The sequence below is a fragment of the Pygocentrus nattereri genome, chromosome 29, assembly GCF_015220715.1.
Source record: "Pygocentrus nattereri isolate fPygNat1 chromosome 29, fPygNat1.pri, whole genome shotgun sequence".
Lineage (NCBI taxonomy): Eukaryota > Metazoa > Chordata > Actinopteri > Characiformes > Serrasalmidae > Pygocentrus > Pygocentrus nattereri.
In genome coordinates, this window is record NC_051239.1 from 14,494,856 (window position 1) to 14,522,342 (window position 27,487).

General features: G+C 38.4%; 1 protein-coding gene across 2 annotated transcripts in view; it reads right to left on the reverse strand.

The window, feature by feature from the left end:
• The window catches only part of LOC108432137 (probable G-protein coupled receptor 153), a 63,210-nt gene that overhangs the window by 8,863 nt on the left and 26,860 nt on the right, over nucleotides 1-27,487 (reverse strand). The window contains exons 3-5 of one of the 2 annotated variants that reach the window (XM_017705782.2): nucleotides 12,645-13,074; nucleotides 5,650-5,839; nucleotides 3,975-4,159 (exon numbers count right to left, since the gene is read on the reverse strand). In XM_017705782.2, coding sequence (XP_017561271.1) covers nucleotides 3,975-4,159; nucleotides 5,650-5,839; nucleotides 12,645-13,074 — 805 coding nt within the window. Of the gene's footprint in view, nucleotides 1-3,974; nucleotides 4,160-4,752; nucleotides 4,783-5,649; nucleotides 5,840-12,644; nucleotides 13,075-27,487 lie in introns of both variants that reach the window. The other variant, XM_017705783.2, reaches the window with a different exon arrangement.

Here is a 27,487-nt window from a genome sequence, read left to right on the forward strand (position 1 = left end):
AGCTGTCAAAAAAAAAAATCAGACAAAGTTAGCTAAATTTGAAGACACAGTAAATGTGGATCGTGGTGGTCTTGCTCATATTTGGGGGTTGATGTGTCATACTTTCCTCTAAAAAAGCAGTTCCTGAATGTGAGTGTGTTGTTGAGACCTTGATTGAGAAGACAGTAGTTGTGAATCTGTATCACTAACTAGGCTAACTACTCTAGCTAATGTTAGTTAGGACAGGAAAATACAATATATACACATATATTTTTTTCTGTATATATATTTCTCTGACAACATGTTATTTGTGGTGAACTGTAGATAGAATACCTGTAGAAGACTGCGAGTCCTCATCAGCATCTAACATGATACTGGTTAGCTCTGTTAGCTCATTAGCTCATCTGAAGAGGCAGCACCCACCACTCATCTACAATGAAAACCTGCCCCTTGGCTGTTTTTGAATAATAAAATGTGTTTCTCAGCTCTATGAGAGCTGAGCAAGTAAAAAGTTAAGCCCAGATTATATTTTCATATAATATTCGGCTCGTGCATTTTTTTGCTGTTGTTTTTTCCACCCCTGCAGTTAACTGGATACCCGTTCATGAACTCAGCAGTAGTTTCAAAAGGAAATGAAATTAATGAAATGTGGTCTCTGATTTTTGCACAGTACCGTATAAACAGTATCGCTTCTTATTACACATGAACAGAAAGACTTAGGCCCGAAACACACTTTACACAAGGATGCAAACGCAAATGATACCAATCGGCCAACGCACTGCAAATGCTCGGCCCTTCTGAACAAACTCACTGTGCGTTCTTACGTTGCTGTGGAGGTTAAAACACTCCGTACTGAAGGGGGTGAAAGAGCACAAATCAGAGAGGGATCTATCGTTATTGCAACAGCCTCAACAGCTAAACATGGACAGTAGAGGACAGTGAGCTGCTTTACCTCTTCTCTTGGATTGGAAATGCAATGATTAATAATATTTTTATGCCGTCTTTACGTGAGAGTCAACTGCTCATCTGCTGTGGCAGTTGCGAAAGCATGCTGGCGGTGCGAAACCGCTTGGTCAGGCTTGGCTGTCGTTATAGCGCCCCTTGCTGTAACACTCAGAATCCAGCTTGTGCTTACATTGTGTTACGAAATGAGTCGTGACACATTTTCTGAACGCAACTACGCGCAAAGCCCCGTCTGAAGTGTCCGCGTTCACGTCCTGTATGTTTCGGGCCTTACGCCTTTTTTACATCTCCTCATTGGGAGGAAAAGTTCACCAAATAATAAAAAAAATCTGCAGACCTGTTCTTGCCTTAAGAATATCACATGTATATGGAGTTGGTGCAGTGCTATTTATTAACACCTGAAATAAAGCAATACTATGTGAGGATGAAGGAGGTTAAACCTGCACTTAAACCTGCCCCTTGAAACCTCATTGTTTACCTGCATTAATGAATACTATTCTGCTGGCTCTTTGCCACACTGATATGAGTTTAATAATATGTTAAAGTCATAGTCTGGTAAAAAATCTCATTTACACTTTTTCTCCTCTCACCCCAAAGTCGATCAGCTGCGACATGTTTGGTGTCCAAAGTTTGCATCTTTAGTTTTGTAGCTGACAAGAACAAAACTTGGCATATTTAATGTACTGCTTACATTATATGACATACTGTTATCAACAGCACTACACAAATTATACCCACGATTTTCTACATTTTAGTAGAAAACAAACTCTGGATACCAGACATATCTTGGCACATCTGATGTTTGGGAGGAAACTGTCTAAACTGGATCTTTTACCAAACTATCACTTTAAGTGCATCAGCATTTTATTGCAAAATGTCACTGTTGCATGTTGTAGTAAAGGACCACTGTGGCACTGTGTTCGCATCTAATGGAAAAACTGTTTTGCGTAATAGTTTGCATGTTTTTGCAATAAAATGAGAGATGGCACGATGGGGGAAGCTTTGAGGGTGACTGGCACAGAACTGGGGGCATGTTAAGCACTCATTTTTTACATTCAGGCCTCATCACATTAGATCTCTGTCCAGACTTTAGGAGTTAGTTTTTGTATCATTTGGCTGTTGGTTGACTGTAGCAATTATGAACACGGTGAGTGGAGCTTAATATCACCAACAGAGAGAGATCTCTTATGTGGAACTGAGGACTGCATGTAGAGAAACAGAGTTAGAAGTGATATCAGGTTGAAGAGGAGCATTTCACAGCTCTAAAACTGGCTTTGAGTTTGGATACAATATTACTTTCTCACCAAAGCAGTAAGGTAAACTTTTGTTACTACCACCATCGTCTTGGTCCCTTCAAAGCACAGTTTTTATTGTTTGTGTTGGAACTGGATTTAGCCAGCACTGAAACGGGTGCTTTGAATTGGAGTCAGGTCATGAGATTAGGAACAATTACATAGAGCTCACAATGCCAAAGCCATGTGACACAGTTATGAAGTAATAATTCTAATTTAGACAGCTGATTCGTAACTGGAGAACCTCCTGCGTTACGAAGTACTTCAAAGACGCTTCTCTCCAGTAGTGACCTCTCAAACACAAATTACTTTCATTTCAAAAATTACTTTCAATTAATAAAGAAAATGACAATGTAATTGGCTTTTTACTTGCTAATTTTATATCTCAACCAAGCTGGTCTGCTGCAGTAGAGAGATCACACTTTATTTAATTTCCACTCAAAATGGTTATTAAGTCATTACTTTTTCAGTGTCAGGAATTAAGCAGAAACCATTTATTGAAGAGAAAAGGTTGGTTTCCCAGACAGCGATGTTCATACTTTACCTTTATTACAGCTTTTATTCTCTTTGGAAGACTTCGTTTTCCAAAGAGGTTTTCCAAAGAAATCTGCAAGGATATTTTTCCACACATCCAAGTTCAGTCTTAGAAGTTGGTTGCATTTCAGTCTAAGTAATCCCAGTTACACATTTGGACACAATCCACTTGAGGAGTTTCTGAAATGATTTTCACATCTCTTTCTAAGATTTAAGACTTAAGTACTGTTTATTTGATGGTGACCGTTTCTGTGGTCTAGCAGGTCTTATTTCCTTTTGACTTTTCCCTCCTTTATGCTCATGCATTATCTTATATCTTCTCTCCTCAGAAATATCTTCTTTAGACATTTTAGATGCACATGAATAAGAAATTTGCAGTGCAGCTGTGTTTGGGAAGTTGCTGGTGTGGATGTTAGTGTCCCTTTGAATGGGACCAACATGTGAGTTAGAATTAAAAAGTGGACAAATTAAATACTGACAGATTTGATATTATACTTGTTGTGGTTTGAGGCTTTTGTGTAATTCTCTGTTAAATATATTTCCTGCTTTTTCTAAGACACTGAAAAAATGTATAACTAGTACGTAATGGCCATTTTGACTGGAAATAAAACAAACGAAAAGTGGTCTCAGACTTTTGCACAGTACTGCACTTTAACTGATTGGAGCTAAACATGAGGTTGGGGTGCATTGTGATATAATGGGGTACATTATAGGACCTGTAGGCCCTGCTTTGGACTGTACCCACACTGGGGACCCTAAAACTTTGCCAGTATCTTATAGAATACACTTTAGTCACTATAATCACAAGCACACTGAATAAAAGTATGTTCGCTCTATGTAACTGCAACTGTTTAACTATTTAACTGACCTTAAAAGGTCTCAATATTCAAACAATGCTTGCAGTTAGTTTGTATACCTGCAAATTTTGCATCATAACAATGAGGAACATCATAAAGGCATCACTAAAATGTAAGGAGAAAGCCTTCTGTTAGGTCATATTCCAAACACACCAGGTGTGCATATATCAAATTTCCTATGAGTAAAACACCAGAAATGTAAAATGACTCCAGAATGGGATACGACAATAATTAAAGATGTAAAAATATTGAGGGCCATTGCAGCATGCAGTTTTTTTTATCTATATTAGTAGCAAAAAAAGATCAATTCATGAGGAAAGTTTTTAAAAAAAAATCAATGGAAATATACCTGCAAATAGTGCATTTTATCTTCCTGAGGCTCCCTCAATGGATAACCCTGGGAGACCCCCCTTTCTAAGGTCGAGAATTCGTACTTGGCAATACGGTCTACCGTCATGATATCAGCAGCAGAGCTATAGTCATATGGTCTGTCATATATTAAGTCCGGATGAATGCCTCCATCCTGGCTGTTTTCTGCAAACGCAGAAAGCATATATATCAGGATTAAAAATAAACGTGCTCAGATACACAGACAGACAGACAGACAGACGAATAGGTAGAGAAAGACAATTCACTTTTCTTGGTTTTGGGTCCGCATTGAAATTTCGAAGCCATTTAGGACAAACAAACAAAAAAAGACAGATTAATAAGTCTTTTGGGAGAGCAAAACCATTTGCATTTGGGGGCGGGGGGGGGATTCTCTTACTAACATCATGACCGTTGTCGTTTACCAAACAGGAAGTACTCCAGTGTGCTGCTAAAAAGCAAACGGCCTCTCTAGAGAAACTCGCTGATGAAGGAAATCACTAAGCTACGTAATAAAAAAAAGATTCATTTAGGTAATCTTTTTACCTATGATTACTTCAGGAGTAACATGTTAGTAGTTGCTACAACGATAAAGGTTGAACCTTGTGTGGGAAAATAAACAGTTGTAGGGCAGTGCAAAATGCTGATCTTAGGCAAATGTGAACTGGTTGCAGGATGAAGGATGACATTAGCTATTAGCACAGGCAGCTTATCATGCAAATCAATGGCAGATAAGAACAAGAAACGACCCTTATACATACAACTGAGCTGTGTTATACAAGGCAAGCCCTCTGAAAAGAAGCAGAAGCACTGGTAATATTAGGAGCACAATAAAAAAAATTAAAATAATGTGTTGCACATTTGATTTATAATTACTAATCTCTTGTCAGTGGATTCAAATCCAAAATCGTCTCCTACGTTACTAAACACTAAGTAATACATGTAACACTGTCTCTAGGAAAGAAGGTTTTGCCTAATTATTATCATGTGACCTGACTTTATTTGCAGTATTATTCACCCTCCATATGTTGGTTAAAATAAAGGTTTCACATTTATTTTGATCTTAAGCTAAAATGAAACAAAGCTGAATAAAATAGCAACCAGTAACCTCCAGAAACAAGTATGACAATACAAAAGAAACTGACATTACAGGTGAAGCTTGCATCAGTTATGGCTCAGTTGACACCTTATCGTTTCTTGCAAAGTGAATACAGTCACTTCAAGTGAGACAACAATCCATTTCTATGCTCTGTTAAAGTCTGTCACATTAGTCAATTCTACTGCAGTAATTTTGTCTTTGAAAGTGCCTCAGGAAAAGTCACTGCCTTGTCATTGTTTCTGTTAAGGCAGGAAAAGTACAGTTCTCATTATATCAGGGAGAGATTTTCTCTCTCAAGAAAAACTAGGTCACATGATAAATCCAATGAGACTAATCATTGGCTGTCCCAAAGAGAGGTCTAGCACTTCTTAAATGAACCCCTTTTCCAGTTTCAGCACAAATTCATTTTTAGATTTAGAGCAAATGATGTCTGATGGGTGACCTAATTCTATGAAAAACATGAAAAGGGGAAACTTCCCCTAATCCCTCTTTTCCTGCCACTTTATCCACATCCTTTTCTCTTCTGGCACCATGCACATGTTTTCCCAGTGGCTCTTACCTTCGTCCACGTCGTCGTTGGACATGATGGCCACGCATTTCTCCCAGACCATCTTCACGTCAGCCCTGTATCGGTCGCAGGCCCAGAGGAACATGGGGAGCAGGATGGACTGAGCTATGGAGCACCAGAGCACACACAGCACCATCCAGCTGTAGGAGCGGTCGTACTTCAAACTAGCAAAACTCACTACCTGTAAAAGAAGTGACCAGATCTCATCAGCAACGTTCAAAGTGTAGCAAGTGGCATACTGTCCTAGTATACATTCTTAAAAAGGTGGTCCTACAAGGGTTCTTTTGTAAATAAAATGGTTCTATATAGAACCATGAAAACTCAAAGAACCCTTTGCATTTCCATTGTGAAAGCATTGTTCAGGTTGATGGAGAATATGCCGTAGATGGTTCTACATATACCCTTTCTGAAAAGGGTTCTATATAGCACTAAAATAGATTCAGCTATTGTTTTGATGTCAAGCTTTTAACAATGGTGCTATTATTGTCCTATAGGAAATATCATTCTTATTTCACTTAAGGGTTTAGCATTATACACATGGCAGGATGGAGCAATTAGCATGTTTTATTCCAGGGTTCAGCATCCTTCTCAGTTATGGCCTTGTGGTTTGCAGGGGCCCTTTGCCATGGGGGGGTTTAAGGGGTATGGCTATTGAAACGTATAATAAGTAGCACACTGTCTTACTATCAGATGTAACAGTCCTGTTCCACTCAAGAGTATAACAAGGCAACACTGAACAATTAGCAGGCTGTCTTACTATAAGATGTAATAATCTTGATTCACTCACAAGTTAGCATTGCGTTCAGTGAAGAGTGTAGCGATTAGCATGTTGTCTTAATAGATTTAACATTACTCTTTCGTTCAAGGGTTTAGCATCAGTCTCGGTAGATGCCATAGTGAGTAGTATGAGAGATGTTACAAAGGAGAAGACTGCTCACTGGTCGCAATACGAATGTGAAGCTTGTAACACTCATCATGGCATCTGTTTGCTGACAAATTCCCACCTTTTAATAAAAGGAGCCAATCAGCTTGCTGGTAAAGCTGCTAGTGGGAAAGCACCCCCTTCCCCCGACTCGCTGTCGAGATCCTCTCAAGTGCAATAGCCAAAACAACACAAAAAAGCATGTTTTTGTGCTTTATGTAGTCGAACTATTTATGCAGATTTGGTTAAATTTTGTCAGTTATTGCAAATCTGTTTTTGAAAACCTTCAGTTTTGTTTATTTTCGTCTCTCTCCATTCAAAGAGAGATGAGCCTGGTTTTGAATGGCTGGAAATAACTCCCTGACGGAGAAGAAAAAAGTTGATTTGCTACCAAAGTCCCTCTATACCAAATTTACTGTTTGACCTGCTGTCACTGAGCTGCAGAGACTGATGTTGAAAAATACAGATAAGAAGCAAAATTACAGCTGTACAGAAGCACTTTTCTGACGTGGTGTTAAATAATATAACACAGCTAGCTAATGCATTTCAAATCAGCTAAATTCAATGACTGAACTGTTAAGGTTGCACACATTTACATTAACAACTACCTAATTCTACGTAGCTCACTCAGTATGGTATCGGACTCTGTATCAGTAAGTACTAAAACTATGTATTTGTACTCGTAGTCGGGGTGGAGACACATACACTAGCGAAACAGAGATGGGAAAAAAACGGCACTGATGCATCCTTACTTTCAACTTATGTGGAAGGGAAAGTCTACTTGACATAACCACAAACTATACTTATAGTAGAGATGAGACACTTTTGGGCTTACGCAAAACAAAGTGCCTTGGGCAAAAATTTCATACATTTGTTTTAAACAAGTTTGGCATTGAACTCCCTCTACTGTACTTGCTAGAAATTCACAGAGGAAAATGAATGTTTGTATAAATAAACAGTCATTTTAAATTCAGTACTATAGAAGCTACAAGCTTTCCTGAATTCATGATAATCCTTCTCATAACCAAGAAACCTGAGAGACTGAGATTGCTATAGCCAAAGAAAATAGACAATAATCAGGCAGCCATGCAGCATGTAGTACTGGCAAGGGAAAAGGCTGCACTGGACGGGAATCTTGGTAGTCTGGCCTGGGTTTCATCTCAGCTTCAGTGCTTAATCCCCCAAAGCCGATGCTATGCTACTATTAGCATAGCCATTCCACTTCATGCAAGGCTTAGTTCAGCCAGTTACACAAGAGAGCCTTTAAGTATCCATTTCACCCCATTACTTATCACAACATTTCATAATACATACTCATAAGCATGTGTAGCATATCGCTGTGAAGCATGCTCTAAAGGGCACTCAGGTGGGCCGTAAGCTAACGTTCAACGCGCTCTCCATAAAAGCAGTCATAAATGAAGTGTGATGTGATATAGATGTCAATGCATTTAAATAGCTCATTATTCCAGTGAAGTAGAGAGAAGCAGGGCCTTGTGGATGTCCTGACATAACTGTAAATACTCTAAATATAACCTCTCTGTGGACATTTTTTATGTACCTCAAGCATGTGCCTGAAGTGCAATATCAGTGTAACTATATGTTAAAGAAATGGGCCGTTCTATTAATTACTAGAAAAAGAGGCAGTGGTAAGCAGGTGTATATCAAATGAACAGAAGCAGAGCAGAAGGAAAAGACATACTGGCCTTTGTTACAGAGGTAGAGAAAATGGAAAACTAACAGGAGCGTGTTAAATATTAATGGACTGTTAGTAGGAGAGTTGGATAACAAAGCAAGCTCTGACACAACTGGAGCAAGATGCATGGACTCTTGAAGCTCCTTGATGACACCTACATGTTAAATGCCTGCAACTGTTCAGGTACACAACAGAATCAAAAATGTCTTCCTGTTTTCCTTTGGGGGTGGAACTATGCAAGAATATGAATATATTAATGCAAGAACCAACGGGTCAACAAAGGAACAAAAATGTTCTGTGCCCTCAGCTTTTTACTTGTGTCTACAGGAATATACTAAGCTAGTGGTCATCAGCCCTGGTCCTGGAATCTAGATCCAACTGCAATCTGCCACACCTGCTCCAGCTAATTACCTTCTTCAGAAGTCTTTGATTGGCTGAATCAGATGCATTGGCGTTACATGAGAGGATGGGCAGCATGTTAGATGCAGACTGGAACTAAACTCTGTAGGAAAGAGGGTGAGTGACCAATGCACTAAACTGATAAGGCCTTAAAATGTTTGTTTTCTAAAATGCAATGTAGTTTTGTAAACTGCTTGTGCCACAGTACATCTGTATTAACAACCTGGTGCTTTCTGTCAAGGTACCTTTTCTATTAAAATTGGGCAATCGCACTCCTAAAAATAAAGATGCCCATTAGGGTTCTTTGAAGTGATGACAAATGAGAAACTCTTTTGCTTCTTTAAAGAACATCTTCATGCATGTTTTCCTGAACAACAGTTTGTAAAAAGGTGTGTTAGTGTGAAGAACCTCCACATAATAAAAAGGTTCTGTACCAGCCTTTACAGTAATATCACATTAGATTTCAACTAATTGGTAGGAAGTAAATATACTGAATATTCAAATGTTGAATAAAACATTTTAAAGTACTCTTTGGTGTCTCGCTTCTAGTATTTCAGTCTACATTGTAGAAGTTTTAAAACAATTTGTAATAAAAATAAGTAAAGGAGCAGTAAGGGTGAAAGATTTTATAAAACTGCACAGCATTTTGATACTAAAACTAAACTAAAAACTAAAAAGGATGATTTTAAAAGAACAAAAATCATTTCATATGTTGTGTATTGTAGTATGTTTATTCTCTTATGGGGTGAGGAGGTGGGATTAGGGTAAATTTATGGAGGGCTAAATCAAGCAGGCCACGGGCCACACTTTGGGCAGCTCTGTTCTATACCATTTAGATTATTACCAAGCTAAGAACCAACTAGGAGTCTTTATTTCTAAGCAAGTATATGGCATTAGGGCGGCACTGAGGGCCCCTGCGCTCTGAAGTGGAGAGTTCTCTCACAAAGGCAGGCAATAAATCTGCTCCAGTCTGGATTCATTAGTCATTCAACTGCCCAGTGGAAACAGTGAGGGTCATTACATACAATGCATCTGTGTGGGCCACTGGAAGATGGTTCAGCAAGTGAAACATACAATCAGTTCCAGATTCGTAGCTCATGAAGTGCGTATGCACCACAGACTATTAAAATCACGGGCCATGGACCATGTGCTGGGTAGAGCAGCAATATAGCAATACTCGGCGGCTGAAGTGTCTCAAATGTATAAATATACATCAGACATTTTTGAAGATGGCAAAAGCGTCACATTATAGTTAAAAGTGGCTCATTATAGTCTTTTCAAAAGTTTATATTTTTAAAGGTTTATTATAGCAAAGATGATCTGCCCAATATCAGAGAAACCATACTGTCTATACTTTATAATTTCTCCCTGAATGTCAGTCTGAAATTATTGAAAATTATTCTTTTAACCGGCTATATATGTTGGCTAAGTTTACATTACAAGTCTCATTGCTCAATTCTGATTATTGTGCTCACATCTAATCTTTCTAACATGATGTTCACAGTACCAGACTGAAGTGGCACAAATGCAATTTTTTGCCATCAGATACTGATGTTTTCAGAGCTGCGTGAACACACCCATCTGATCTGAGCCATGTTCATATGTGGTTCTAGGTTCGATACATATCTGATTCACAGTCATACAACCTTATTATGAATACACAGATCGGAATCCATGTGCTTTTTTCACCGAGTTAGCACCATCATTCAGTGTTGTCATGGCAGCAGCGCTGAACTTCAAGATCAGTAGATCCTACAAAAGCATCTGTCCCTCCCACATCTGACCTCCCACATCACCAATCAGTAATCCCCTCCAAAATATAAATGGGTAGAATGTGTTTATTTAGCTGTTCAGACATGGAATTAGGGGTGGACGGTATGGCTAAAGTATCATAACACAATACTTAAAGACAGAGGCAACAAGTAGTACCATATTCAAATACTGCCATCAAAAACTCTAAATACAATGATTTTTACCAATTAAACGAGACTAAATATTTTCTTTTTTGGTCAGTTTTTAAGAACTGGCAATATGCTCAGAAATGTGTGTCTTGCTAATAAAATTTACCACAATAATGATAAAATACTGTCCACCTCTATGTGAAACAGGAATCTGACACTTCATAATTTTTAAATACTGTCATACTTTTTCAGTACTGGCTTCAATTTCAAATACCATGGTGTACCTCATGATGGTTACATATCCCATCCCTAATTCATGTTTTATTATATTTTTGTGCACTAAAATGCACAGGAAATGCTATATTTAAGTGTGTTTCATGTAAAACTGGTGCTATTTGAAAGTAGCATGATATGGACAAACCACTGAAAACTACTGGTTTGTCCATATCATGCTACTCTACTCCCACAATACTAAACAAATGTGTAGCTTCTCTCAAGGCCATTGTTGTTTAGCTCTCTCTCTTGCTCTCTTGTAACCTGACCCACTTAGAGCACTAGATGAGGTTAAATGCAAAGGTTCATTTAATAATAATGAAGTCTACATAAGCACCTCTGTGACCCATTGGGAACATTACTTCTGTAATTAAAAGTAAACCACTTTTTAAAGGTTTTTTTTCGATGCTATGCCAACTTTCTGTTGAGTGTTTTTGCCAGCTCTCCAGAGATGAATAATCCTAGGGTCTTCAGACTACTTCGACTTCCTCACAACCTCATCTTCTCTCTCTCTAAAAAGCACACCACTGATCTAAGAGTAACTCCTCCACTGCTGACAAGCGTGGAACTGGAAATCGGTCATTAAATTTTAAGCACAGAGCCCTTGCTCCACCATAGTGGATGAAAGCTTTCACAGTCTCTCTAAGTGGCCGGAGTCGGGGACAAATCCAGTCTAGTTTGTCACAGAGACATCAATCTTTTCCATGAAGCACAGGTGGCACACATCTGAACACCACTTCCACTCTTTATACTACACATATAAATACATATAAAAAGTCATGAATGTCAAAATGATACAGCAGTATCTTTCCAAAAGCCAAGTCTTTTATAAATGTTTCAATTCAGTAATGAGAATAGGCATTGTGCATTATGCATAATACAAGTAAGAGTTTAGCTTAAGGCCCCTGCATAAAAAATGCATTAAATATTTAGAACACAAAAATTATCTTATGAGTTTTATACATAAATGAATACTTGCGTAGACAGTTGTAAAGCATAAATGTCAAATAGCTATACAGGGTTTATGATTGTGTTATACATACATAAATAATATACTATAAAATCTTGAGTATGGGTCTTCTGTTTATTTATGATTTTAGTATTACACTGTACATAAACTCTTATTTTGTTTATTGATTTTTTTTCTGGTGTATAACATTTTGACTCAGGGACCACAGTGGAAAATCAGCCATATGCATTATCAAAAATACAGTTGTATGCAAAAATTTGGGTACTCCTTGTCAAATTATGTTTTCATTATTTCAACAGCAAAAATAATGTAATACATCCTCTACAGGAAATGTAAATTTGGCGCTTTTCTGCAATTGTGCACATTTTTTCTTGGTGTGGTGTGTACTGGGAAAATATGAAACACAAAAATCTAAGCCTTAATTTTTTGCCCCCACCCCACCATATGTTAAGTTCAGCAAATAAACAGTAGCCGTGTATGAAAATGTACAAAAGTGTGTTCATTCGTAGACGATGTGTTAACTTGGTTGGGATAGTGTAGTGATTAACACCTCTGCCTTCTATGCTGTAGACTGGAGTTCAATCCCCACCTGAGTATACACTATACCAATAAGAGTCCTTGGGCAAGACTCTGAACACTGCCTTGGCCTCCCTGTGTAAAATGGTCAAATTGTAAGTTGCTCTGGATAAGAGCGTCAGCCATAAATCTACAACTTATTTTCAACCAACACACCAGTCTTTCTCAGCCAAGCAGAGTAATTCAACTCAGGTGTTAACACTCATGATCAAGCCCTTCATTAACATCCCCGCCATGTCTGCTTTGACTCACCAGAATGGGGAAACCAGTGAGGAAGTCGTAGATAAAGACGATGCCACTGATAAGGTAGGTGATCTGCAGAGAGGTCTTGATGGGCTCTGAGCCATCAATGGACGAGCGGCGCTTGCCCTGCGCGTCCTCCACTACAATGGTGGGCACGTTGAACTTGTTCTTATCCACGTTGTGTCCTGTCTGGATGGAGAAGGTCTGGAAGAGGGCGATGCCGATGCAGATGACGCCCATGGCCACGCTGCCACTGATCAGCAGCAAGAAGCAGACACCAAAGCCCAGGCCAATCTCCGTCACAATGAAGCGGCAGTCGTGGGCGTAGAAGCGCTCACTGGTGTCGTGCCAGCCCACAGCCGGCAGAGTGGACAGGATGAAGGAGACCATCCAGATGCCCATAACTGTGTGCACGGCCTGCTTCTTTGTGTTGCTCAACCTGGGAGTGAGGGAAAGGAAGAAGAATAAGACTCATGAGTGGCTAAAATAGCTGCAAAGACATAACGAATAACAAAAGGGTAATAAACAATTACCAGATTTAGCCTTAAGGGGACAGTTTGGCAAAAAAAAAAAAAAAAAAAAAAAAAAAAAAAAAAAAAAAAAAATCACATTTACATAATTATCTCCTTATTCCAAATGTAGTCAGTCAACTAAGAAATGCTTGATACATGAAATTTGCTTATTTAGTGTCGCACTGGAGCTACAGCTAATGTAGCTAACAACTAATAGAATAACTATAACAATATAACCACTTCTTAGTATTGTGAAATCTGCAGTGAGAAAGGATCACAAACCTGCCTAAAATTGTGTTGAGTTTTTCAGTAATTGCAAATAGACATTTGCATGGTTTCTGACACTGTATGACATAATGCTATATCAGGATGACCACTACACTACTGTTTTTAGCCTTTAGTTTATTTTTGTCTGGTATTGTTTTTTGTCTTTGGGTTATTTAGTTTGTTTCTACATTCTCTTTGTTTTGTACAATGAACCATATAGGATAAAATATAGGTTTTCTACAAGTAACATATATTTTTTTTTCCAGTTTCAACCAATCTTCCAGTCTACTGTTTGTTCTGGCATTGTAAAAAACAAAATTAAGGTAGCCTATAGTTAATGCACTGTGTCGTCTGTAAGGTAAGCAACGCATAAAGCAGCTGAAGATACATTTTTACATTTCTTTTGAAAGCTGCTGTATTTCAGAAATAACATTTATACCACTGTACTTGTTTGATATATAGCACCATTGGTGATGTACTTATTAGACATGTTAGTTAGCCTAGCACATGCAGTATATAGCAGCAGAAAGCACCCATTACTATAATTGAAAACACCTGTACACATACAGGTATGTGAGAGAGACAGAGAGAGGAATGCTATTACAGTGCTAGAAAGGTGCATCATCTACTTCAACAAATGGAAAGCATTTAGTGACCTCACTGTTACCCTCCTTACTGTTTTGTGTATTCTGGTGGTGACAGTTTTACACTATCAAGGCCATACAGTTGGAGTTAGATATACATTATAAAAGGTATGCAAAACATGCACCTGTGTATTTAAGGGTTAAGAGGAGATTCAAAATGTTCCTCATTTATAATGTAAATAGCACATGGACTACATGGAGTGCTTAAAGTCTCAGAAATGCATTCCCAGAATTCCCCGAAGTTACTCGTGTTACAGCCTAGCCATGCTTAAAACATTTCTAAAATATAAGAAAGCCTGAAGCACTGTGAACAATGTTTATCTTGTTCCTTTTGTTCTTGCAGACCCTAGAAAAACCTTAAGGATCTTGAAGTTCTAAGTTTAGAAACAGGTTTCTTGTCTAACTTATCATTAAAAACCCAAACGCAAATGTTAAATGATAAATGATAGTGAATTAAGAATTTGTCATGTTAGTTACCCATAAAATTGTAAAGCTTTCCCTGTTTAAATGATAAAGTGGCAGAATCTGGAATGATTGATTTTGTAATTACAACCCTTTGCAATATTAGCAGTGGTGAAGTGTGATTTTCAAAGCCAGGTCCAGTTCAGGCCACAAATGTCAAAACCTGGACATTTAAAGTGTATACACGTCTTTGCTAATTACTGCTAATGCTGGTATGGGATTATTCTTTGGCCATTATATATTAGACATGGACATTTAAAGCTTGTAAAATATATATATATATATATATATATATATATATATATATATATATATATATATATATATATATATATATATATTTACTTTGCAGCACTTTTAAAGAGATTCAGGCTACCTGGCAGCACTTTTACAGTTATTTAGTATCCAGTCCTTGCTTAGACCTGCCACTGTTTTCCGCTTTTAATAACAAACTGAAAATCATTGATTAGGCTACTATTTGTACTTGGTAATTGACACACAACACCAGATCAGAAAAAGTTGGGAAGAAATGTTGAAATTAAAGTGATTTGTAAATGATTTTTGACTATCATTACATTTAAATACAACAGCATTATTTTTTATCTCATGAATTTGTTGTTTTAAATCAACACATATTTAAATTTCTTGCAGTGTACTTGAAAAATGTAGACAGTAAACCATTGACCACTTTGTAATGTTGCCATTCCTTTTCACAACACTTAAAAAACATATAGGGACTGAAGACATCAAGTGATGAAGTGTTTCAGGTATAACTTTGTCTTTAGGTTTTAAGATGTACAGTAAGGGGGTCTTTGTTGTCGCACATTTTAAAATGCGTGTACATTCTCTGCTGGTGACAGGTTGGAACTGCAAGCATCCAGTCCAGCACCCACACCCTCTAGGGCAGCCATGCCTATGTAATGTGGGCAGAATGTGGTTTCGCATTTGTAGCATGGCATGTGCTACCCCGGGCTCAAGGAGGACGCTGGAGGCAGGATTTAAGGTTGCAGCAGCCATGTTTCTTTATTTTCCCACAAAATAAACAACAAACACAACCAATACCAAAGCTAAGCTGGCCAATTTTCAGTCTCTCGCTTTTCAGCTCTTCAGTCTTCTTCAGCGGCTACTGCTTGTCCCGCCATATCTCTGTTCCCTCTCAGCTCCCTTTAAAGGTGCTCATGTGAGCACCAGAGCCGAGTGGGAATGAGAGCTCGACGCTCTGCCTCCCCGTTACCGCCCCCAGCTGGCAGCTCATCCGCCTGGGTCGAACGTAGCGGCCTCGCTGTGTAACAGTAACTCACTCCTTCCTCTGGTGCCTCTAGTTGTCGGCACCAGCGTCATCCTCCTCCTCCCGCTGTCACTCCTGTGACTCGCATCCGACGGGGAGCTTGGGCTTTGCGCTCCACCCCCTACACACTCGTGGCTCTCTCCCTGGCGTCCTCGCTGAGGTGCGTCGCCGCTGAGTGTTCGGGCCCCGCCTTTCTGCCGGGGGGGCAGGCGCATGCCACAGCATTGTTTTCTTGAAATATGCATGAGCATCCCTGGAAAAGATGTTTCAAAAACAGCAAGTGTTGCTGTAAAATCTCTATGTACTTTTTTTTAGCATTAGTGGTGCCATCACAGAAGTATAAGTTACCTCTCCTAAGGGCACAGACAAAAACCTACACCATGACAGACCCTGGATTTTGGACTAGTAGCTGGTAGCAGTCTGCATGGTCTTTTTGTCTTTGCCCAGTTCTGCATCCATTTTTCCCCAAAAAGACCTAAAATACCAATTCATCTGATCACAGTTTCCACTGTGTGATGGCCCATCCCAGATTCTCTGAGCCCAGAGAAGTCGACGGTTAACAGAAGGCTTCCTTTTGGTTTGCCAAAGTAATCCTGAATCCATGTGTTTCTCTTTTGTTTTTAAGAAACAGTAGCATGGAGAATTTTTGACTCAACTAAGACCTTTGAGTTGTGTGAACTCAAGCTGACTGAACTCAAGAGAAGCCATGTAATCAGTTACAAAATCATTTTAAGTTGAACAGACCTTTCATTTTTTACAGTGTAATATAAGAGGATCTCGTTGACACAGACATCCATTGCCTGTAAGCTACATTAGCTTCAAGGCTTCAGTGCAAAACCAAAGAAGTAAACTATAAACACCAAACATGTCTTGGTCAACTGACTAATATTTGGGATAACGGGAAAACTGCAAATAGCATTTCTCCAAACTCATTCCTTAACTTACCAAAACAATGACGATTTAGTGGCCACCATCATAGATTTGGCTGGTTTTAACAAGGATTTTCAGGCCAGGCATAATGCTCAGTACTCTGAAACCTGCCAAGTGATATACACCTCCTCCTCAAAGCCTATTATTCTCTCTCTCTATCTCTCTCTCTTTCTCCCTTCTCCTCCTATTTGTCTCCTGTCCTTCAGCCTCTCTCCTGCTTTCACCCAAGTCAATGAGCTGAGCCTGACGCCGCTGATGGAGGAGGACAACAAAGATAGAAAGGAAGGAAAGGGCCAAGGTGTTGACTCATCCTCCGCGCTCTTCAGCTGTCGGCTGGAGTTGAGGCCCCAGGAGCAGGAGGAGGAGGAGAGCGTAGCATCCTCCATGTTTGTTAAAACCTGCCTAAGAAAGAACAGAAACCCTGTTGACTCTAAGATCATTTATAATAGAAATGTGCAGCTGCTGAATACTGTCAGTAATATCCACAAACCCAAATCCAATAATGCTAGTTGGAAAAATATAAATAATGATGCCTGCAAAATGGTTCCAAAAATGTTGAGCGGCTTACACCATTGTATTATATCATATTTCCTTTTAGTAACATTCAGTAGTGCTTGTGAAATGAGACAGAAATGTTCTTCCTTCTGTGCTTCTTGTACAACTACTGGATAAAAACACAGCTTAATTTCTTGTTTGTATTTTTCAGAACACCTGAGAAAAAAGATGATCTTGTAAAGTAAGTTGTCTGTTGCTTCTGAATTACTGACAGTTTGAACATGTGACTAATTTTTCACTATTGAAAGGTTCTTTCTAAAACATTTTCTTCTTGTCTGAGTTTTACGTCAGATGGCTTTTTAAGAGATGGTTCTAGCTGTAGATACAGCAGGATGGCTTTGATGAGGTTTTACTGCAGTAATAGTAAAAAAAGCTTGAGTTGAAAAATGATTGATAGCATTGTTCTAATATTAATGAATTAATCGTTATACTGTCAATGTTGTTTCAAAATTGATCTAGAGTGCAAAGGTTTTGTCAAATATTTCTTCACAGAATTCAGCAACTGCCCACTGGCTTCTATTAGAAGTGAATTTGGAGTCACTTTCTTTCCTGTTCTTTTTCTAGTTCAGGTAAACACGTCAAGGTAATTGCCTATGGCATTCAATGGTTTGATACAAATGTGGCAGATAAAGATAAGGTTTTAACCAGCTTGGAGCCAGGAGGAAGCAGGAGCAGAAGTAGGTCTCTGGGCGCTCAGAGTCATAATGCTAGCCTTTCCTCAAACGCCTGAGGATGCCACGAGGGGGACTTACGTCATCGTGCTGCTTGAAGCCACAACCAAGAAGAGAGGGAATGAGAGAGAGAGAGAGAGAGAGAGAGAGAGAGAGAGAGAGAGAGAGAGAGAGAGAGAGAGAGAGAGAGAGAGAGAGAGAGAGAGAGAGAGAGAGAGAGAGAGAGAGAGAGAGAGAGAGAGAGAGAGAGAGAGAGAGAGACACAGGAGAGCAAGCTAGAGCCCTGGTGTTATAGTCTGATGAGAACAGATGTTGAAACATTTGTTTCCAGAGCACAAAATCCATTTATATTTCATGCCTGCACATTCCAGTGCAGCAGAAACGCAAGCTACACTCCCATATTAAAGCAGCAGGCGGCTAGGCAACAAAGGAAGCGAATCGTGTTGACTTTTCTCTTAAGACAAACCCCCCCCCATCCCTTCTTCGTTCACTCTTGGCTAAAATCCACCGAGAATCTCACAAGGCCTTGGCTTGCTGATCCACAAATAATAGTTCTGTGTCCAAGGCTGTCAATGTGGCTCAAGGTGCCGGAGCGTCTTGAAATGTATCGGTGAGCGTGATGTCTGCAGATGTGTCCTCAGGCAGCCTGGGTTTATGTAGGAGTAGATTAGAAGGTGTCTCAGGACTGAGTCTATGAACAAGTCAGTCTGACAGTGATGGGTACTGTTAATTTTCACATGCAGTTTTCTTGGACTCAGATGGGAAAGCCATTGTTTACTGGCATCAGTTCCTTGGTGTATAGCAATTAAAAGAGTAATTGATATTGACATAATTTTATCGTTAAAAACCAACAGCACTGGTTTCATACCAACTTGGGGGGGTGTTTAGTATTTACAACTGTAAATGTTAAAAGGGTGAAAAAAGTTCACACCAGACAAGCATTTTTTTCCACAGTACTACAACTACATCTCTGCGTTCAGCCTAGCAACCTGATGTTTAATTCAGAGTTTAGAATCAAATACCCAGTGAGACAAAACACATGTGCTGCAACGTGCCACGGCCAGGACAGAGAAGTCTGAATGACTGTGCCTACACATTTAAAGAAAGATGGTTCTTCAACGGTTCTTTAGTAAAGGCAATGGTTCTATATAATACTATTTGGATGCTTAACTGGTTATTTGCATGATAAAATGATTCTTCAAATTGATGGAGAATGTATTGTATATATTTCTACATAGAGCCTTTTTGAAAATGGTTTTATATAGCACCAAAAAGGGTTCTTCTATTGTTACAAGCTTGACTTATAGATTTTTGAGGTTTTTTGAACTCGCTAGCATCCTACTCCCTAAAACACAACTGCTGTAAAAAAAAAAAAAAAAAAAAGTCAGTTTTCATTGCTTTTTACTGAAATACATCTTTCTACTTTCCAAAATTGAAGGGAGGTTCTAGACAAGTGGTTAGAAACTACAGGATCATTCAAAAAGATTCATCCAATTGCAAAGCACTATATTTACAATCGTAAGGTGCCTAGGAACCAATCACCAATCATTACCAATTGAAAGGGGGGAGGTCATAGTTTCAGAGTTTCTGACTGTCAGTATGGCAGTGAACCTCCAACACCTCAGAGCATTTGTCGTTGGTACCATCAGTGCCAAGAAAAAGCTCACCAGCATCACCAGATCTCATGCTGTGTGACTTTTTTGTGGGGTAAGGATTCTGTTTGTGTGCCATTACTCCCAACAACTCTGGATGAAATTGTATTGAAAAAGCCATGAGTACAGCAACACCTCAATACATCAGTCGAGTATGGGATGAATTTAACTATCGAGTTGATGTCTGTACAGCTGGAGGAGGTTCATATTGAGCACTTGTAAAATTACATAATAAACTTTATGCTCACACCATTTACAGTTTACGGCATTGTTCTGTAATCATTTACAAGTGAAATAAATCATTTTGAAATCAGATGACTCTTTTCGAATCACCCTGTATTTTAATGTGTTGTTTTTAGCCATTTAGCTTAATTTATCCCCATTCACTTAGGCCCCATTGTGGGTGCCCTCTGACAGGGACATGGGAAGGTGATTTAAATTGGGGGCTGAAATTTCAGCCAGTATATATGTGGCATGAAATTGACGTCACGCAAAAGCATTTGCCTTTTTTCATTTTATTATTTTTTAAAATTAAATTAAACATAACGTGTCAGTGTGCCATAATGTGGCAAGACACACAAGTGACCATCAAACCGCACCCTGATATATCAGTCTGCTTATGGACTGGCCTACAGCTCTCTACACTTTCTTTCCTTGAACCTCAACATGTATGTGACAGGCCCCCAAAGCAGCCAACAGTAATAAGGGGAAATGATTCGGCTCAATTTAATAAATATGCACAGTAAATTTAAACAGTAAACAGCTACTGTAGATTTTGAAAATACAGGGAGATTCATTCGAAAGAGGCCCCAAATATTCTGTAATAAGTCTCTCTGGGACAGAGCAATGTGAATGAAGCAATCTGCATTGAGCTCCTCAGTATACAGAGCTTTGAACAAGCTGGGATGCTCCTGCATCAGAACGATGAGGTAAGCGCCGGACAGCTGTCACGACATTGAACCTCCGTTTGCAACTTCCAGGTGCAAAGCCCCGTACCCCTTCACGTGTGGCAGACAACGGAAATCACTTCCTGCATCGCATGTAATCAATTACACATACATGAAGGTATCTGTATTTTTTTTGGTCCAGATTACTTCATCCTAATGAGAGTTACAGCAGAATAGTCAGGGCCTCTTTCGAGTGAATCTCCCTGTATATGAATATATCATTAAAACACGAGCTTTACTTGAAAACAAGCATGTCTATGTCTTATGAATTCTAATTAGTTTACTTAGTAGCAGTTGAAGTCAGACAATCCTAATATCTCGGGCTGCTGCCGCACCCTCAGCACCCCCACTTTCAGCGTCCTTGCCCTCTGCTGTTTTGCAGTCATGCTTTTCATATAATAGTGGCCAGTTCTTAACCTGGTCTGTACCCCGCATGCCGCATGTTTTTATGATGCTGTATTAGCAGATTAGCCTGGGTTGTTTAATGCTGACACCTCTACATAATACTCCTTAGTATTTAAATTCTTTCTATGGGTGAAATCATTCAGGTTAGATCACCGGGAGACAAGAGAGATATAGACAAAAAACTGCTCCGTTTACTTTCATTATGATTTAGCTTTTTTTTTAAATCTGTGGCCGAATCTCAAATTATTCCTTTGTCTATGTAGTGCAGAGTGTAGGTCATGAAATTATGCACCTAGCTAGTGCACTAAATATTAGACAGAATTTTGTGCAGCTACAACTGAACCTTTAACTTCCTATAGGATTCTTCAATCTCTAATAATCAAACCTTCAGCATCTATTTGGACTTTCTTGCAGACTTGACAAATTATTCTTTGGCCCACTCGTAACTGTATTCAGTCACAAACTAATTCTTCCAATATCATCTGAGTGACAATAAATAAACTACTCATCAATTAAAACTGCATTTCTTGAATGTCGAGTACTTTTTCCCAGGAAAAACATCAGCTAATTGGTGAGGTATGTTCTTCCATTACATGTTAGCTAAATTAGCCTTGCAGCTCCAGTGCACAACTAAAGAACTAAAGAAGCGCTAATCGACTACATTTGGGATAAGGGATAAAATGAGTACTTTTTTTTTTTTTTGCTACATTGTCCTGTTAAAGGCATTTGACGTGAAGAATTAAATCGCGCTCTATTTATTTTAAAAGAAACATTAGCTTTTAGATTCCATTAGGTAGCAAGATGCAAAATTAGAAACAGTCATCAGATTCTTTTTTTTCACAGAACCAGGCTATTACACAGACTATTACATGCACTCAGGGCACACTTGGCAAAGGTGCTTTGAAGCCTCATAACATTTAAAGAGATTTCATTAGCTGCTCCCAGGAAAATATTCTGAGACTTCAGGTAGCATTCAGAAAATGTACATGTGACCACTATACACTGTCATGATGTTTAGAGAAACAACAAAGCAGTAACGTTCCGCACACTGCGTTTGTTTTTTTCTCGTCAAGTGGATTGCAGTACCCGCTCATGCTCTCACCACAATGTTGTTTGTCCTTGTTTGTTTAATGACGCTTTATAATGGTGCTTTCTGAACACGAGTGCCCATTTTCTTCTTTATTTATTTCATCATTGTGCTCCAGAAATGCATTCAACTGCAAATGATTCTGTGGAGCGTTTTGCGATGGGAGAACAAGGCAGTCTTGGAAACAGATTAATGACCACACCACAGGATAAAAAAAAGAAGTGGAGTAAAATGAGATTAAAAAGCATTGACAAAAATAGATTTGATTGCACTGACAGCTTTGTCGCATCATGCAGAGCAGATCGATCTTTCCTCACGCCACAGAGCGAAGAGTGAAGCTGGATTACCTGAGTATGCCATTCAGATCTGACCAAAATGGTGATATTTAACACGATAAGCCTGACTGACCCAGAGCGCGATACAGTTAAGCTCTTTGGTGCCTTGGGCTTCATCAGAAGCGTTTAACTGAAAAAGCCTTTCAAGTTGGGATTGATCTTTGGACAAAATAACAGAAACACTGCATGAAGAAGGACTGTGAAGTAACTGAAAGCTGCACCATGTAAGATGTTTTTTTTTGGCAAATTGAAAGAAGTAGCATTACTGATTCACTAAACACAAAAATATGGTGGCTGCTGCGAGTCACCCTACAAAAAAGGTCTCAAATGCAAAATCAGTACTGTACTAAAGAAGATATGATTACAATAGTAGATAATTCACTTACATCCTCAGAAGAAGAATACAGTTTCAATGCATTCGCAATCATCAGATTTATCCGCTTGGGGAAGGGGTCTGAAGCACACCCCATATTACAAAATTGTAACGTTGTGTGCAGTTACACATGGTCACCAGAGAGGTTCAATATTCAAACCTCACACAGTGTAGCTTTCTTCAGAATATTAAAAGCAGCCACATTGCTGATTTAGCAGAATGTAATAGAAATTAAAGACGTTGACAAATCAAAAGTGAGCCTTGATATTGGCACAAACTAATCGACGCTGTTTACAGCTGGCCATTTAATGTGACTTGCATCTGGATTGTAATCTGATAAGAGGTTAACAATATGCATCTCTACTTGGTAATCAAATGTGTCTACAGTTATTCAGACTTAAATTTATTTGCTTTGTGGCATGTAATATGCAAATTGGCTCAACTGATGTTCAACTGAAACCAATGGCTGTGCATTAAAACGTAATGCATTGTACAGAAACATTAAATAATAATAAGCTGAATTAAAGATTAACCAAACTGGCACTTATTTTAACTAGCTCGGTCCCATAAAGGCTACTGAATTAAACTCAGTATACTCCTCTATTTAAGCTCAGAAACTCTTCTAAGTGAAATGGAACTCAAGTGGGCATTTTCCTGAGAGCTAGAACAGCAGAGGAGGACCATTTCAGGGTCGGGAGGGGTTTTGGGTGTTGAAAATAAGACGCGTAGAGACAGATGCATTTACACTTGTATAATATCTGGCTAAAATACATCTCAGCTCACCTCCTGAAGTGGTTTGAATGATCAGACTTAAATTTGTTTTAATTGCATCTTGGGTGCATTTTGAGTGCACCTCCATTTTTATGTAGATAATCTGCTTTGGGATCTAATTCTGATGCTCAATCAACCTGAAACATCCAGGTGTAAATGATAGTCATTTTTCATATTTTCTAACAGACCAAACAGTTTGCAGGTCTTTCTAAAATTTCTGCAGTTATTTAACAAACAGTCTTAAAAATCATGACATCTTTAAAATACAGGTCTGCTGCCTGGATGTCGTCTGTGACTAAGTGCAATCAATGAATATGCACATCAGAAAGAGTAAAAAACCTGAACCCCTGAGTAGCAGAAAAAGTAACATGGTCTAATGAGTTGTCTCTCACCAGTTGTCCCACATTGGGACATGTCTGCATTTGGAGAAAACAAAATAAAGTCTTCAAATCATGTCTGAGCCCAACTGTCAAACACACACACACACACACACACATTTTTTTTTTATATATATAAAAAAGACTGCTTATAGCAGTCCTTAGCTCTGATGATTGCTCAGTCATTTAAAGCTAATGTAGGTTCTAAAATAGGTTTGATATATGTGATTTTTTGAAAATGTACAAATTTACCCCAAATGTAGTTTCTTGTTATATTAATTTGCACAAGAGCTACACAAGCCAAAATCACCATACACTTGTCTCCAACTGAGAAACCTATAGGGTTAAAACACAAGGTTAAAACTGTTCAACACTACTGATAAAGTCAACAATAAAAAAGTCAGCAAAAACATCTTAACCTGAAGAAGGCAAAAAAAAATCACTTGTATTGTTGCACCTATGTGAGCAGATAGTGAAAGAAAAAGAACAATTTCGGCTAGAGGTAAAAAAGTAAGGTCTGGAAGCATTTCCTTTTTCTTGTGCTATCTGCTCACATTGCTAAGACACTACAAGTGAACTGCTTCCTATTTAGGTTAAATCGTTAACTCACGTCATGTTGAACATCATGTAAACAAAAAATAAATTGACAACAAACATCTCACAGACTTTTTATTGTCAGCATTATCAATGATATCAATGAACTGTTTTAGCCTTAAATGTCCACTCAATAATAGGAATAAAGGTAGATTTGTAACTGGTTTGAAGGTAAGTAATAGAATACCCCAGTTTAACTGTTAATTATATGGCAGTTAGACAATTTCTGTAGACTGCAGTGCAGAGCTGTGTCTTCTTCATTATATTTCTAAGTTTGTACTGTACTCTTCAGAGAGGAGACTGACCTGAGGCTATATTATTATATTGTATGAGATGATGTGCCAATCTTGTATTACATCAGCTCTCTTACTGTGAATATGGCACAAAACACAGGGTCAACAGCAAGCTAGATAACTAAGCTGAAATATCACCATCAGACATTCAGCCATTACAAATGATGCACTTGATTTGTCCACTGTTAATGGATGTAGCAAGGCACCTGGAAAACGGCTCAGGGGTTCCACAGCAATCTGGAACATTAATGCACCAAGAGCTAATACAGTCTGGAACGTCCTTACATTGCGTAGTTCAAACTCAATCATCTGGTTGTCTTGAGGTCACAATCAGGAAATTTAGAACAACACAGGGGTCACCCAGCGGTCAGGGTTTAACTCAAGAGGTCAGGTACTGTCCCAGTCGATCGTTACCACTATTGTGCCTTCAAGCAAAGCACTTAACCCCAGCCTCTTCCATGGAGACTGTTCTGCAGTTAATGAACAAGTCTCTTTGGCAAAAGCATAACATAAATATAGGTTTGGCACTGCTGCAACATCTAAAATGTTAAAGTGGAAGCAGAGACATTCCTCTGAGAAAATGAATAAGCAAAGTCCTGAATGCAAGAACCCAGCAGCCTCTGCTACTAAAGAGGTATTTTGAAGTAGAGATCAGTAGAAAATGTACAGCATTATTCCCCTTAGTCCAAAATGTAGTCGGAAAGTTAAGACATGTTTCTTCTCCAAAGTTTGTTTCTTTAGTGTTTGTACTGGAGTTGCGAGGCAATGAAGATACATCATGTAATTTTATACTTCACTAAACAGCATAGTGGAAACTGCATGGCTAAATCATCACACATGTGTCAGTGTATGCTGTTATGTATCTCAAATAGTCATGCTTACTCGGTTTCTGACACTATTTGACTTCCTGTTATCTATGAAAATTAGGAATGCATAATCGGAGGACTGGAGTCAGAAGACTGGAATCAGCAGAATTTCGCTCCAATCTCCAGCCATTAGTTTGATTTTGGCTGATCTATGTTTGCGACATAAGAAATGTAAAGTGCAACTGTGTTGTATTTGAATGGTGCTGTTGCACCTTTTGTCTAGACCTGTGCTGGTCCTCTTATTCAGGTTGCTGTGTGGGTATGCCAGTCACAATCATGACATTTTAGGTATAAATAATTCAAATCATTTGTAAGTAATAAAGAACAAGCCTAAAGCTAATAAATTGGTTTATTAAATATAACTTACATAGCTGTATTGCTTAGCTAGCTATGTTTTGCTTTTAACAAGAGAAGATACACACTGTCCTGTGCATATTAAATGTCAGTTACCGACAACCAAAGCATGCATTTTTCTCTAAAAAGGGAATTCAACTTTCCCCTTTTTCCAAAACTGGTGCAGAATTCCGCCGTTGCGATGCAAACAAAACGCTTCAGAGTGGTTTAATGTAAAATGGTTCATTGTAGGTAAAGTCACAGACTCAGTTTTCTTTACAGTGGTGGTGACAGGAACCAGGGTGACAATGTCTGCAACACAAACACAGCCAGTTTGTTCATTATCCAAAGCCACTAGTGAACCTACAAGAGTCTTCTAGGTTTTTATGTGCAATGTTGATACGTTTTTAAAACACACTTTCTTTAGGTAATAATTTTGCCTTACAAAGCCCGGCATGTAGCCATAAATGGATTAACAAGATGTTTTAGGCCAGTCGTTTATCACAAAACTGATCAACAAAGTCTCTGGCATCAGGCAGTGTATTCATAATTATTCTGTGTAATTTTGTTTACTTTCTGTGAGGTAGCTTGATGAGGCATTAAACTCTTTTGCTTTGTTTTGACGTTTGGTTCTGGAGTCTAGAACATGACTTTGAGATCTTAAACATTTATTTTTGTAGAAAAATCAAAATTGTTCAGAAATAGTTTTGCAAGACCACCATCGAAAATGAACAAACATTCCCCTTAATGAGTACGCAGTTAAAAGAACTAGAAAAGACAGAAGAAAGATTTTATTTATATTAATTTGGTTCAAATCTCAACTACTGAAAAACACATCCAGTTTCCATTTGTTGCACTGTGATTAGATTAAATAATTGCAATTATCTCCAAAAATGGGGGTTTATGTGGAATTTTGGGGTGAATTCTTCCCTTTGCTTTACCTTTAATTATTCTTTTTAACCTACAATGTTTATTTTTTTCACACATCACAAAATAATTATTACAAGTATATTATAAATAATATTATAGATAAATAATAATATTATAAATAAATAAATAACACTATTTAGTAATTTTGAGATAATTCCTAACGCTGGATCAGACTAGAGAAAACACAGTGATACAAAGTGAACTGAGTCTTATTCATATAATAAAAGCACAGGTTAATAAAGGCTGGATACACCTTGCTCTAATACTCAGTATTACTGAAGGCCTTGATGAACTGTATCATGTCTGTAACAGAAGGGTTGTAACGAAACTCTTGAAGGAGGTAGGTCATCAGGACTGGGCACCCCTGCTGTAAGCCATCTTGAAGCTTCCATTTAAATTAAAGGGCGAATGTCTTGGAAAAAAAAACAAAATTTCTCCACTTTTTGTAATAAAACTATTTGATGTGTTATATAAGCAATGCTTAACTTTAATAACTATTGATTCAGTACATACAATATATTATTTGGAAACTAAGCTGCTTAAATCCCATTTTAAATTCA